This window comes from Poecilia formosa, unplaced genomic scaffold (assembly GCF_000485575.1).
Source record: "Poecilia formosa unplaced genomic scaffold, Poecilia_formosa-5.1.2 Scaffold20, whole genome shotgun sequence".
NCBI lineage: Eukaryota > Metazoa > Chordata > Actinopteri > Cyprinodontiformes > Poeciliidae > Poecilia > Poecilia formosa.
Window position 1 is genome coordinate 2465628 of NW_006799959.1, and position 14565 is coordinate 2480192.

At 36.1% G+C, this 14565-nt stretch overlaps 1 protein-coding gene across 6 annotated transcripts in view; it reads right to left on the minus strand.

The window, feature by feature from the left end:
• Positions 1 to 4904, minus strand: part of mmp11a (matrix metallopeptidase 11a) — a 31880-nt gene extending 26976 nt beyond the window's left edge. For all 6 annotated transcript variants that reach the window (XR_001661540.1, XR_001661544.1, XR_001661542.1 and 3 more), the window contains exon 1: positions 4657 to 4904. Coding sequence is in view for 1 of the 6 variants with exons in the window: in XM_007547424.2 (XP_007547486.1) it covers positions 4657 to 4761 (105 nt within the window). In the remaining 5 variants the exon portion in view is untranslated. The remainder of the gene's footprint in view (positions 1 to 4656) is intronic.
• Positions 4905 to 14565: the final 9661 nt, after the last annotated feature.

Sequence of the window (14565 nt, forward strand, 5' to 3'; positions counted from 1 at the left end):
CATGTGAAAATGGCTGCAATAATGTATAATTATACAGTTATATATATTTGAAAAGCAGAAGGGGAGCCTCCTGCAAAACCAACAAGAACACAGACAAGTGGTTTCTGGATAGTAAGTCAACAACAAACCACTTGTCTTTTCCAGCAGCCATTATGCAGCACATACAAAGGTAAAAACAGCTGACCAGATGTGCTGGAACCATCCTGGGGTTGATAGGTCATGGCTGAGTTTTGCTAGGGTAGGAACCCTAGTGATGGGTGATGGGCAATGCCTGCTGTTTTGTAATGGCTTATTTTCCAGACACCAAAAATCATGAACTCATTGCCAAAACCCAAAATGCTTGTTTTGTTTTTTAGAGACCCAAACGGAAGTACAAAAATGTTCAAAATGTGAATTTTGCATCATCGTCCCTGTTTACTGCTCCATGAGTCAAACAGCTGCAGCGGGACGTTGTTGCTTTTTCCATCAGCGTTCGTTCGTGTCAGTTCTGGTTGAAAACTATGATTCAATCTAAAAAACAAACGTTTTCTTTCACATGCAGAAATGAATCTCTGTCTCTCGTGACATCCTGGACAGCTCAGAGTTTCCATGATACTTGTTTTGAACGAAACTGCGTATTGTTTCCATCCCACAGTACAATAAAAATGTGCAAACATTTCTTTGTGTTTATTAGTAAACACTCTATGTTCGACTGAACCAAAAATAACCATGTTTTCTAAAATGTGGATATTATTGCTGCTTTTTAATGTAAATATATACTGATTGAAAATTATGATCACTAACAACAGAGGTGATTTACACAGATTATATCTTCATTTTGCACCTGTTGGTGAGCTGGATGTGTTGGGTAGGAAGTGAACTTTACATCTCAAGCGTTTACAAATCAGAAGCAGAGAAAATGGTTTGGAGTGTCTCCAGAACGGTTCTGAAAATGCTGAAAAAGTTAATTCTGGTTCTGATACTAAGGCGATCACAGTTTGTGGCTCATAGGACGGTCTGAGTGTCCGCGTTGACCCCGGATCTCTGCCAAAAATTCCAACAATGAGCTGAACTGGAGCGATGGAAGAAGAATGTGTCCTGCTTTGATGAATCATGTTTTCTTTGTCATTTCATAAATGGATGGACGAACATCCATCTATGAAATCCAATATTTGCACATATGTAAAACGTTAAATGCGACTTTGTGTTACTTGCCATCAAGAACTATTACTTGACATCACACTGCAAAAAACACAAAAACAAATATTTTTGGTCTAGTTTTTAGTGCAATTATCTAAACACAATAGAAGTAAGACAAGTACTAGTTCCACTGGCAGATCATTTCACTAATAACTAAAACTTTTCCCTCTGAATTTAGAAATTATTGACTTAAAAGAACCTCTTATGTCGAGCAGAAAAGTTATTTGTTCGTTTTCGTTTTATTTCAAGTGTACTAAGATATCTGCACAAGAAACTAGATATACTTTTTAAGATTTCGTGTTTTTTCATTGCAACTAAGGCTGAAGCAGCGGTGATGTAAAAGCAGGAAGTACTGCCACCTGCAGGTAGGAGTTAGCAGTCACCCAGTGTTTTTATGGCCATTTTTGCGGAAAATTTGCAATAAACTCACAATTATGCACTAAAACCTCAAAAAAACAGGGATCTGTTCATTTTGCGTAATTTTCCTTGATTGATGTAATTTGGAATCTTGAGGGCCACATAAATTGGTATGGTGGGCTGGATTTGGCCCCTGAGCCTTGAGTTTGACACCTGTGCAGTAAGTGGGGAAGAGCTGAAGAGGTTGGACAGACATTAGAGGAAATGCTGCCCTGAAATACAGCTCACTCATCCTCATTTCATGCCATAATAAATAAGATTACTGCTATTATCAACGCTGAGGTGCGTCAGGGAGCCGTTGTTGGCAACTGCTTTATGTGACTAACTTGTCATCTAATTTAGGTACTGATTTTAAGATCAAGTAATCAGCACTAACTGAGTAATAAGTAACCAGAAATCAAGGTATCTATGGCTAAGCTATGTTCACACAGCAGGTCTTGATGCTCATTTCCAGTTTTTTTGCTGAAATGTAATGTTTTTTTTTTCATTGTCGTTCATACTACTTGCACCTCTGGGCCACCGTACTCTTCCGTGTCAATGTTTTACAGCCCCAAAGTGACCCAAATGTGCAGAAGAAGAACGTTGACGTCACACAGCAGCGCATTGTTTACATTAGTGATAATGAAAGGATTGGTTTATGGACTGATTTTAAAGTTTATTGAGGGATGTGAGCCGACAGCATCGTCACAAGATCATAACAACATGGAGGAAGCTAACAGAAAGAAAGCACAGCTAATAGTGATAACTTATTGTGGAACATTGACTTAAACATCTGTAGAGAAGAAGTCTGACTGGATGTGGAGTCAGAGCCAAGACTGGTGGGATTGTGATCTGATGCTTCACTGATACAGATTTCATAATTATAATTTTCAGCAGTTGTTTACATCCTGATCTGGCAGATTTCTATTGAAGTCCTTCCTGCCATCAGCATCTACAAAAACCTTGAATAATATGAGTTGCATATAATTTCCCTTTGGGATTAAAATAAGGTATTTTTGAGTTTATGAAGTGAAACTATCAGTTGGACTTTTTTTCTTTAGACGCCCATTCTTCTCCCACTGAGGTGCGACCCTGGGCGGACAGCCACATCAGATTGCTCCCCTCCAGCTGTGGCATCAGGACAACAAACACCGAACTCAGATGCAGCTCTTTGTATCTCCACTGTGCGAGCTTGACGGCTCATAAACATGAAATAGCAGATAGTGTTTGACCCTCCACGGCTTGTCCTCGCCTGAGTATAAATCTAGTGAAAGCACCAAATAAAAGTTTGCTGTTCTGTCCCCGTTCATCTCTCACCTCTGATCATCTTGTTCCGCCCCGGCTGACAGATGTTCCTGGAGGAATTTACGGTTTTCCCTGTCAGGATCTTTGCAGCTTTCGTCCGGACCACACCCCCTGCTGAGCGTAATTTGCTGATGCTTTCAGAGCAACAAGGCGACCTACATTAGATAAATGTTTCTCTGCAACTTGGCAACTATTCTCAGTAACATTTTTATCCAAACGGCCTGGTTTTTCTGGTGAACTGTTTTTGCCGGTTTACTTGTAAACATGACATTCCTGCGAAGGAGGCTGGCATACCAAACAATCCGCTCACTGTAAACAGAGCTTAAATATTTACTCAGAAAAGTTGTAATTTGATGGGAGATGAGAGGTAAACAAAACATAGGCGACTTCTGTAATGACAGAATGCAATAATCACAACAGCATGTGATTTAGGAGCTGATTAAAGATAGAAATGAGTTGATCTGACAGTCCAACTGCTGTCGCCATCAGAACTGCTGCTAATGTTGGACCTCTTCTCTTTTATGGTGTTGACAAAATGCCTGAAAGGCCTGTTATTACAGCTTCCTGCCATGGCTGCAGTGCAGCTCAGCAACCTGCACATCTTTTTTTCTACTCATTTCCCCCCAAAAGATCAGACCTGCCTGCAAAACCACAACTCTGCTGTCATCTATAGAAGTCCAAAAGAGCCGTAATTAACCAAAAACAAAAAAAGATCCTCCTTAACACCAAGGCTTCAGCAATGCAATGGTTGTTTCAGGTTTACTTTTCTAAATGAAAAAATAAGAGAAAGTAACAGGAAAAAGAGAAACAAAAATATACAAACATAGATATATATAAAAAATAGGAGGGAGTTTAAAGGAGATACCATAAATTTATGAGCGTTAAGAATGTGGAAATAAATAAAAAACATTCAAAACATTCTTTAGTTTAATAATTTTAGGGGTAAAAATAAATAATATATACAGAAATAAACATGTTTAAAAATGAAACGAAAAAAATAAAATATGAGATTAAATTTTAAAATAATTAATTAGGAATAATATTACATGGAGACACTTTTATATCTAAAAATTCATTATAACAAAACATTAATGGAGAAGGGTGTGAAATATATGTCAAATAAGAGAAAATAAAAAATGTTACTGGAAGTAAAAAAAAAAAAATAAAATAAAACAACAAAAGCACAAATATACATTTATGAAACATTAACAATGGCTAATACTCATGTTTTTGTTTATTTTTTGCAAAGGTTTTGCATTAATTATTTTGCTAAGACTACTTCTTTATGTAGTTTTAACTTTTGGCAGTTCTGGGCTTCCATATTCATTCTGCCTGTGAGCGATTCTATGGAGATGCTCAGAGTAAGGGCTGCGTGTTTACGTTGATGCTGAGCAGACAGAAAATAAATGGTGATAATAGTCATGCTTTAAACAACTTTAAGATGTAATGGCAGGTCAAGCGCAGAGCGGGTCTAAAATAACAATTACAACAGTAGAGAAATTGGTCCTGATGAGTTAAAGGTGCCCACATACCTAACCTGCCAACTAATATTTGAAACAATAGCGAAAATCCAACTCTTAACAACCGCAACCTGTTGCGCATGAACGTGCATGCATGCGTGTTTTCATAGAGTGCGGGGGGATTTGAGGGAGATTCAGCTGAATAAAGAAAATCAGCAGCAAGTATGTGTTAAAGATGCGTGCAGAAGTTTTAAGCTCAGATTATTTAAACTAGAATAATCTCCTGCATGAAGTTGAAGTGGAAACTGGAACTCACCGGTGCCGCTTTGTACCTGCCGGCTCCGCGCACTGGAGCACCAAGCATGCTCTGGAAACACTGCAGCGCAAACACGCAGAAGCACACGACCAGAGAAGTCCGCATCCTCACCGCCGTCCGTCCGGAGCCGCGCAGGATGGAGGTGCAGCGGGTGTTTTTGGCGCAGTGTGCGGTGTGCAGTGCCGAGAGTCACACGGCTCCAGGATGTGGGGCGACTTCTCCTTAAATACACTCTGGTTTCTTTGTTCCCTGTTTTTTTTTTTGCAGCCCCGGGCTGATAATACCACCCGCTACCATGTGACTCTTAACCGTTTCACTGCCGTGTTCTGCAGCGCTTAGTTGAGGGACTTTTCATCCAGAGAAAAAGTAATTTAATACCAATTAATCAAACAGTTCCCCACATGAAACCCAAACTGTGACGCACAGCGCGACCTGGAAATATCTGGAACAAGAACGCCAAGAAAACAACCGGCAAACCGCAAAAATGCAGCCAGTTTTATAAACTTTCTGGGGAAAATTCTCATTGCTTTCGATCACATGTGTCAAACTCAAGGCCCGGGGGCCAAATCTGGCCCAGCTTAGCTTTTTATGTGGCCCGCAGGAAGAGATGGGCAGAGTACCAAAAAACTGTAATCAAATAAGTAGCAGTACTTCAACATATTCTCAAGTGAAAGTAAAAAGTAGCAGACCAAGAACTTACTCAAGTAAGAGTAAAAAATATTTGGTAAAAAGTCTACTTGAGTTCTGAGTAACTGATCTTAATCATTTCATATTTTAAAATTACATAAAATAAAAAGTTGAGTGGAAATGTTGGTATTTTAATTAGCAAAATGAAAATAACGCGATTTGGACTATGTTAGATTTTTTTCGTACCTTTTACTGTCTATTAGAAAGGCAAAATATTTTCCAAACCACTAAGTTTTTGTGTGCTTTTCACATATAGCTGCAGAGGATCGCCTTACTTTGAAATTCAAAAATGCTCTTAAATTACTCAAAAATTCCTGCATTTCATGAATAATCTGCCAGGGTCTGAGGTGTGAATGTTTTATAGATTTTGTAGATTAGCTCAGGTGACATTTAGGTGGAGCTGCTGTCATGAATATTTCAGTAGGGGTTTTATTCATCCTGCAGGCAGAGACGTAATTAATTCAGGTTTAATGTGCAGAAGGAAGATGGATGAAAAGACATGCAGCAACAGCTGACTCCAGAAGTCAAACAGATCTTTTAGTTTCATTGGTAAAGGAAGTAATAAAAACTCTGTGGCTGATGTGCTTTCATTGAAAAAATATGTTTTATTAATTGATCACAAATTCTCAAATTGATTCTATTCAAGCTCATTTATTAAGCTTATTAAGTTGCCAAGCTGAATAAGTTTGACAAACTTCATTCAATTCCTTGCAGTCAATTAACATTTTGTTTTTAAGAGCCGGAGCTCCATTCGTTTATTTCAGAGCCATCAGGAGCTAATGGTGCGTTTCACGTCGGATTTTCCACTGGGAAACTGGGAGCAACTCTGACTCGCCCCAGTTACGAAATGCAATGTGGATTTCACATTTTAATATGTCTGCTCCTTACATTAACAGTAAGATGTAGTGGAAATGTGCTTATTTTACAAGACACTCATGCAATGTTACGTGTTGCACCTGCAACTACTTTTTTTTATTCCCTGATTACTGATTAATAAAATACTGATTAATAAAAACTATCAGCTGCACTCAGTCATGATTAGTGGACTCAACAACTTTCAGTAATTTTAGGAAAATACACGAGATTTTTTTTGTCTCACTTAATTCTTCAAAACATCAAACAAAAGTTTGATTATTCACATCAACCTGACTGTGAAAAAGTAATCACTCTCCCACCGTTGGTTTGGATAAATGATTCCCTTAACAGATGAACTCTTCATTTGAAAACTGCTGTTTAAGTTTACTAAGGTTATGTTTATCTGGTACTAACATCGGCTTGGTGATCTGAAACATTTATGTAGGGGAAAAAAAGCAAAAATAGAAGAATTCTGTAGAGGTTTGAATACTTTTTCTGAGTGATGAATGCCTATTTGTAAATTTGGATGCATATCTTTCACCTCGTCAGAGAAAATCCACATCAAATCCAAATTTGTGCACCTAATTTTAAGCTTTAAAAATCAGCAGTTATAGATTGGATCATTGCTCCAGCCTGAAATAAAAACTGTTCAGACTTTTTCTTCTTCACTCCATAGACCTTGGTCAGATTCTGTTGCAAGTTTGGCTCTAAATTAAAAAATTACATTGAACTGAATTTAACTGAAACTAATTTTGAAGACAAGTAAAAGCAGAATAAGCTAAATGTTAAAGAACAGCCACACATCCGGTTGTTTTGTAGAATCCTACATCAGGACAAAGAAGGAAACATTCGAAGAGTGTGTTTCAAGGATCATTTACAGTAATTTGGGTCATAACTTGAATTTACATGCTGGTTTAAAACTGTTCCAGCAAAGTTTAATGAGGTAGAACCTGCTGGAGAAAAAGGTGGAGATATAATTAGCTGCTCTTCCTCTAAAACTCCCGTTACTACAAAAAAAGAATGACTTTTTGATTCAAAAGTGAAGGTGTCAGGTTTATGTGGCGTAAAAAACAAGGCAATAATATTAAGGAAATGTTTAAACAGTAATGAAGAAGCACTGAAGTAAGACTTGTTTTCTGCTGAATTATCATTTTATTGATTCAAAAGCAAAATTTAGTCTTCTGTTAGCACCCCATCATGTCTTGACTTTAATAATTATAATATTAATAACTGTAGAACATATATAAACATGTTGGGCTGTGAGGACGTTCTCCTCACAGATTTTCCTGCCAGATTTAGTTAGTTTTCTTCTGTTGACGCTGTTCTTTTAAATTTTACAACAAAGTATGAGTGGCACCTTAAGAAAATTAAATAACATAAATAAAATTATGGGAATAATGTACTATGAGAATAAAATCGTACATCAATAAATTACGAGAATAAAGTCGTACGAAAAAAGTCTAAAAAATATGAGGATAAAGTTGAAATAATTCTGGAATAAAATCGTAGTATTTTGAGAATAAAGTCGTAATATTACGACTTTATTCTCACTACTTTGACTTTACTCTCGTTTATTTAGACTTTCTTGTATGAGTTTATTATCGTAATATTTTGACTGTATTCTCGTAATATGACTTTATTTTTATATTATTACGACTTTATTCTTGTATGATTTTATCCTCAGAATTGTATGTTTGAAAAGTTGTTTTTCTTAGTATGGCTCTAATATTCCCTCAAACTGTAAAATAAATAAAATAAAATAAAATAGTAAAACCTCTCTTCACCTTCATTTTTCTAGCAGAAATCTGATGATTTTTTTTTGCAGATCATGATACTGCCACCACCGTGTTTCTCTGTGGTTTTGTGCAGTGTTGCTTTTTGTGCCAAGCTTATCTTCTGGTTCGTGGAGCGATAAAACTGCTTGTTTTCAAAAGATGACAGCACATCTTTCGAGTATTTAATCCAGGCCCGGATGTTTTGCTTGCATCAAAAGCCTTCTGTCTCCGGCTCTATTTAGTCCAGATACAAAGAATACAGGAGGTCGTTGTGACATGCAGAAGACAATCAGGGCTTGGCAGAAATTCAAGCAGCTCCTTCACTGTTGCTGTCAGTCTTAGAAAAACATCTGGATAATGACTGTTTTCACTGTGCCATAATATATGTAATGCTGCAGATTTGTTTTCACACCCTTCTCCTTACTTATACCTTTGTCCAATGAGAACCTATTAATTATTTGCTCATTTGCATCTTTCAAATAAGCAACAGTTTGCAGAGATGTTGGAAATGTCAGGAACTATCCGAACATCGCAAGTTATTTCACTTAAATGAGAGTCAATATCGTTGATATTAGGTGTGAATTTGATAAAACTGAGTGTTGAAATGGAATCAAAAGGTGTTTGGACAACATGCATTCAACCAGTTTATTGCACTTTTTTTGATTTTGTACATTTTTCTTCAAAACATATTTGTTTGTATTTCATTTGAGGATATAAATCCCTTCAAAGGTTGTATTTTTAAAGTCTTAAAACCCTGGATTTTTATGTCACTGTAGATGATTCAGACAGATGAGGCCTGAAACCTGCAGTTAGATTCATTAGACTTCACCATAATAAACGCTCTTTCTCTCTCCAATAAAATCCATATCTGTCGCACAGCAAAAAACAAAAAATTTTACAAAGTAGTTTTGTATATCTGAAATAAGACTAAACTAAGTAACATCATAGTGAGATATAGCAGGATGTTTTAAGTCAAAACTTCCTTAGTGTTGCTGAACAAGTTCTAGTTCCTCTGGCAGATTATTTCACTTACTAAATAGGAAAAATGTTTTGTAATAAGTGAAATAATCTGCCAGAGGAACTAGGACTTTTTCTACAATATTAAGGAAGTACTGACATAAAACAAGCTCCTTTATCTTGCTAAAAAGTTTCTTGCGAGTTTGTTTTGTCTTCCATCAAGTGTAATGGAAACTAGACTAAATATGCTCAGTAAGGTTTTGTGTTTTTGCTGTAAAGTTTGCATGTCTTTTAGTTTACACTGTGACAACTGCACACTTGCATAAATCCAGAATGATGAAGATGTTTTCTTAAGGATTTGGTGGGATTTGTTTGACAAGAGAAGAGAAAATGAATCCAGTGCAGCTTCATCCAGGACTGAACGCCTCAGTAAGCGGCAATGGATATTGCAGCATTGTAGATGTTTAACATTTGTTTTTAGTGATGCTTCACAGCACTTTGAAACAAATAAACGACTCCCTGGAACATGATTTACATGTGGAGCTTCTTAATCGCACATGTAAATCAAGCTTCATAAAAAGCACCTCAAGTTTGTTGCGACTGGAACGAGTTTCCTGCGCCGTTGTTCTTCTAATGGAGGGTTTTACCTGCAAAAACACAAAATGTTAAAGTATTTTTGGTCTAGTTTCTAGTGGAAAAATCTTAGTACATTTAAAATAAGAAAAAACAAACACATCAGTAACTTTTCAGATACAAATAGGAGTTTGTTTTAAGGCAATAATTTCTTAAGACTGCATTTATAAAAACGTTCTAGTTCCACTGGCAGATTATTTCACTTATAATGTTGCAAAATGTTATAAGTGAAATAATCTGCCTGTAGAAATGGTACTTTTTAAAAATCGATATTAAGGAATTATTGGTAACACTTTATTTGAAGGGGGTTGAATAAGACTGTCATGACACTGTCATAAACATGACATAACACCTGTCATGAACATGAATAAGCCTTCATGAATATTTATGACTGTTGTCATAAAGCGTCAGTCGGTAAATTATGACACTTTTAATACAAAGTTGACATTATTCAAAATGTCTTTGTTATGACAACTTGACATTAACCAGGAAATCATTACTGTCTAAACTTTACCTTTAATAACATAAAGTTACCTAATTTTTAAAGTGCAATCAGTAATACTTTTATAACAAATTTATATCAGTAATGATTTCTTGGTTAATGTCAAGTTGTCATAACAAAGACATTTTGAATAATGTCAACTTTGTATTAAAAGTGTCATAATTTACTGAATGACGCTTTATGACAACAGTCATAAATATTCATGAAGGCTTATTCATGTTCATGACAGGTGTTATGTCATGTTTATGACAGTGTCATGACAGTCTTATTCAACCCCCTTCAAATAAAGTGTTACCGAATTATTTACTTAAGCAAGCTACTATTTCTGACTGAAAAGTTACTTGTAATTTAATTTTCTTATTTCTGGTGTTCTAAGATATTTGCACTAGAAACTGTAGATTTTGTAGTGAATATTTGCCTGAAATGATGCATGGAAACTGCAGTAGCTCTGAAGACATGCGGTAAAATCACAGTCATGTATAACTCTTTAATTTCCTCTGTTGCTCTGTTGCAGGCTTCACAGGAACAGAGCAATTTGTTTTGTCTCCCAGGGCTGCAGGAGCAACAGACACCAACCTGATCTTGCATTCCTGGTTTGGGAAATCTGGCAGTTCTTGTTCTTGACACACGATTTCCTCCAAATTTGAAGATGAATGGGCCTATGGAGAGTTCTGCACCTGAGGCAGAAAGAACTGGCCTACTTGAGTTCTGCAGGAGTCTGAACTGGTTCTTACCAGAACCTTTTCATGATTTGAGACAAACTTCATCCCTGTGATGTGAAGTTATTGTAAAAACTCAAGATGCACATTTTCCCCACCTCATCTAATTGCTTTTCATTCTTACATGAGACTCGATACTGCAAGAACACAAAATCTTACCAAGTATTTTCTGTCTAGTTTGTAGTGCAAATATTTTAATACACTTGAAATAAGACAAAATTAACTTACAAGTAACTTTTCAGTAAGATATAAGAGCTTGTTTCCAGTCAATAATTCCTTAATATTGATGAAAAAATACTTGTTCCATTTATGACATGTGGAAAATGTCATGTTATAAGTTAATTTATGTGCCAATGTGCAGATAAATTAACTTTTTCATCAATGTTAAGGAATAATTGACTTAAAGCAAGCTCCCATATCGTGTTGAAAAGTTACCTGTAAGTTAGTTTTGTCTTATTTCAAGTGCACTGAAATATTTCCACTAGAAACTAGAGACACTGCAAAAACACAAACTTTTACTAAGTATATTTGATCTAGTTTCTAGTGCAAACATATTAGTACCATTGAAATAAGACAAAACTAACTTACAGGAAGATATAAAAGCTTGTTTTAAATCAATAATTCTGTGATAGTTATGAAAAAGAAAAGAGATATTTTAACTTCTAAACTTAACAGGTAAATTATCTTTCTACAATTTTTCTAATTTAAAAATGTAAATATTATGTTAGGTAGCAGTTCACAACACGTTTTTCCTATGTTGGAATCTTCTGAAAGGGATCATTTTGAAATGTTTATCTGTTTTGGCCTAAAATTAAACTGTACATCAACCCACTAAGAAAGTAAGATGTCTTTCTATAGCAGCATTGGAAAACAAAGTTTTGGATTAATGCATTGCCAAAGGCAGAGAAGATAACATAAGTAACGGGTTATTTGAAAAACTGATTGTGAAGGCATTTGCAATAAGAAAAAAAAACATCAGTATATCTGTACAGAGTTGAGAAGCTGAGAAGTAGTTTTAGGAGCTGAATTTACTGGAGGCTGTAGAGTAAAATCTAAAATATTTGGAGAGGAAAATGGGCGCCTGGCTTGTTTGCAAATGCAGTTATGATTGTACAAATGTGGCTTCCCACTTTCAAAAGCATAATTAACAGGGAACACACAGGAAGGCAGCATGTGCTTGGTAAGGATTGAGAGTATGCATGCTTGTAGATGAGTTTTTTGCAGCTGCTAGAAATAAAATCCCAAGTTCCACAGATGGCGCCCCCATTTCTGACTTATTGTCTCTTCATAAAGGACAAAAAAAAAGCTCTCTGTGAGTCAGTTTGAGATCACTTCTATAATTACAACCAGTAATAGCTGTAAAGAATCCAGCAGTTCTTTCGTGTGTAATGGTTATCAGGTTTCTGAAGCCATTTTAACATGAAGAAAGGCTCCAATAAAACCGAATTGCCTGACAAGGAACTGCAGAGCTCTGCACCGGCTCGGCTCCTGCAGCTTTAATGAAAGAGTAAACCCAAAGACTTTAAAAGAAAGTGACACTACTAATTTCTGGACAGGAGACTGTCATTAATGTTATGCATTCACAACTATTATGTACAATTAGAAACCAGTTGTAGCCGAAGTTGGCACCAGATTACTAGATTGCTGACCTTTTTTCTCTGTGGAAAAAATAAATGTTTTGGTATGTTTGAGATAATTCTCATCTCTGTAAACAAACTGGATCAAACTGATTTAATAGACCTTGGTGAGGTTATTAAACCTCACCAAGGTTTAATAAACTTTGGTGAGGTGTCTTATTGCTACTTATTGCAGTGAGGGGCTAAAGTACTACCACTTACTCTTGCCTGCAGTCTGATTGAACTGTTTCGGCCTTTGTTTGTGATGGTTAAAAACCAGGTGGGTTTAAAACCAGAGATCCAGATGGTAACTCCAAAACAAGATGAACCCGAACCAAAACCGGTCAGAAACTTGTGCACAGTGGCACAACAAGTGAGTAACTGATCAAAATATTAACCGTTTAATATTTAAAAGTTACGTCGACAGAGGGACCAAAATATAAGTTAAGTAGAAATTTTGGTAATTTAAACACCAAAATGAAAATAATTAATATAAATACTGTAATTACAAAATAAGACAAAAAGAAACATTTTCTCAAATCAGTTTCTTTCCATATAAAATTCTTGAAACTGCAGGTTTGTGTCGGTATCTGTTGAATTTTTGGTTAAAATAAGTTTGTTTTTCATCCTGATAAGTTACTCACATTGGGTAGAAATTTTACTAAAGAGTGGCGACAGTTCATAATAAAATTACTAAGTAAAAGTAAAAAGTACAGTGTAGTAAAAATACTCCTAAAATTAAATATATTCCAAAAGGTCACCCAAGTAAATATAATTAGTTACTACATAACTGTTTGCATGCATGTGCAGTGGAGTCATTTTGATTCTGAAAATTTTGGTAACTGCTTTCATTTTATGGGTGAATTCACACCAACTCTGTTTAGTCCACTTTAATCAAACTGGTTTGTTTTTTATAGAAAGTTCGGTTTGTTTGGGGAGGTGTGAATGTGCAATTGCACTCTGATGCGGACCAAAAACTCTGGTCCACCTACAAACCGAGCTCTCGGTTTGGTTGTAATTGACTCTGATCTGGTTTGAAAGCATGTGAATGCCAAGTGGACCGGAGACCGCTCCAAAACCAGGAAGCTGACAATAACGTAAGGCATTCTGGGTAAATACAACCAAAAAAACAAAACAAAAAAAAACATGCGAGTCGAGCGGTTGTGGGAGAAATCACTCGTGTTTTCGTTTTTTTTAAACCAAAAACAAAAAAGAAATCCTACAACCACTAAAATCAGAATTTTGTTTACATTTTGTGAAGAAGAAAGTTGGGCTCATGTCTTCTTTAGAGGTTTTCCTGTTGTTTCAGTCAGTGGCTGTTGCTGCAGCGCCACCACAGGTGAGGAGGTGAACCAGATTATCTCATATTGAACCTACCTGTTCAATAGGTTGACCTTTTTTCAAAAGAAAATATGTCAACCTATTGAACAGGTTTTTCAATAGCTTGGATTGTTTGACTCAGTATAGCGTGAAAGTGAACTGCACCAGCTCAAAATGCTATAACAGTTGTAATTTTGGTCCCAGATCAGATGGAGTCTATCAAATACGACAACATTGGTTGGGTGACAGCAGAAGCCCAGGGAACCAAAGCTGTAAGAACCGGCACTGCTTCTCTGCATGAACTCAAATAATTTAAATAATTTTTTTAAGATTTAGCACCGTTTCTTTTAAGTATACAGCTCTGGAAAAATATTAGAGTATTGCAAAATTATCAGTTTCTCTGACTTTGCTTTTTATAGGTAGATGTCAATATTGTTTTATTCTATACTGACAACATGTCTCTGAAGTTACAAGCAAAAATGTAGTATTTGTGTAGAAAATGAGAAATGGTCAAAATAATGAAAAAGATGCAGTGCTTTCAGACCTCAAATAATGAAAAGAAAATAAGTTCATATTCATTGAGAAACAAAAATACTAATGTTTTAACTCAGGAAGAGTTGATGGTTATTTGGTGGAATAGTCATAAGGTTTTCGACGGGGGTCAGTGCAGTGGGCTCTCAGTTTTTTCCAGAGCTGTATGTCTTGGTAGAGGTGAAAAAGGGAACAAATTCAACATGTGAGAGGATGTTGACACCCTGGACAATCCACCATAGGGTTTTTTTCCTTTAACATGCAAACGCCACACAGAAAGGCCAAAAATAAAACCTGTCACCTTCTCGGTTCCT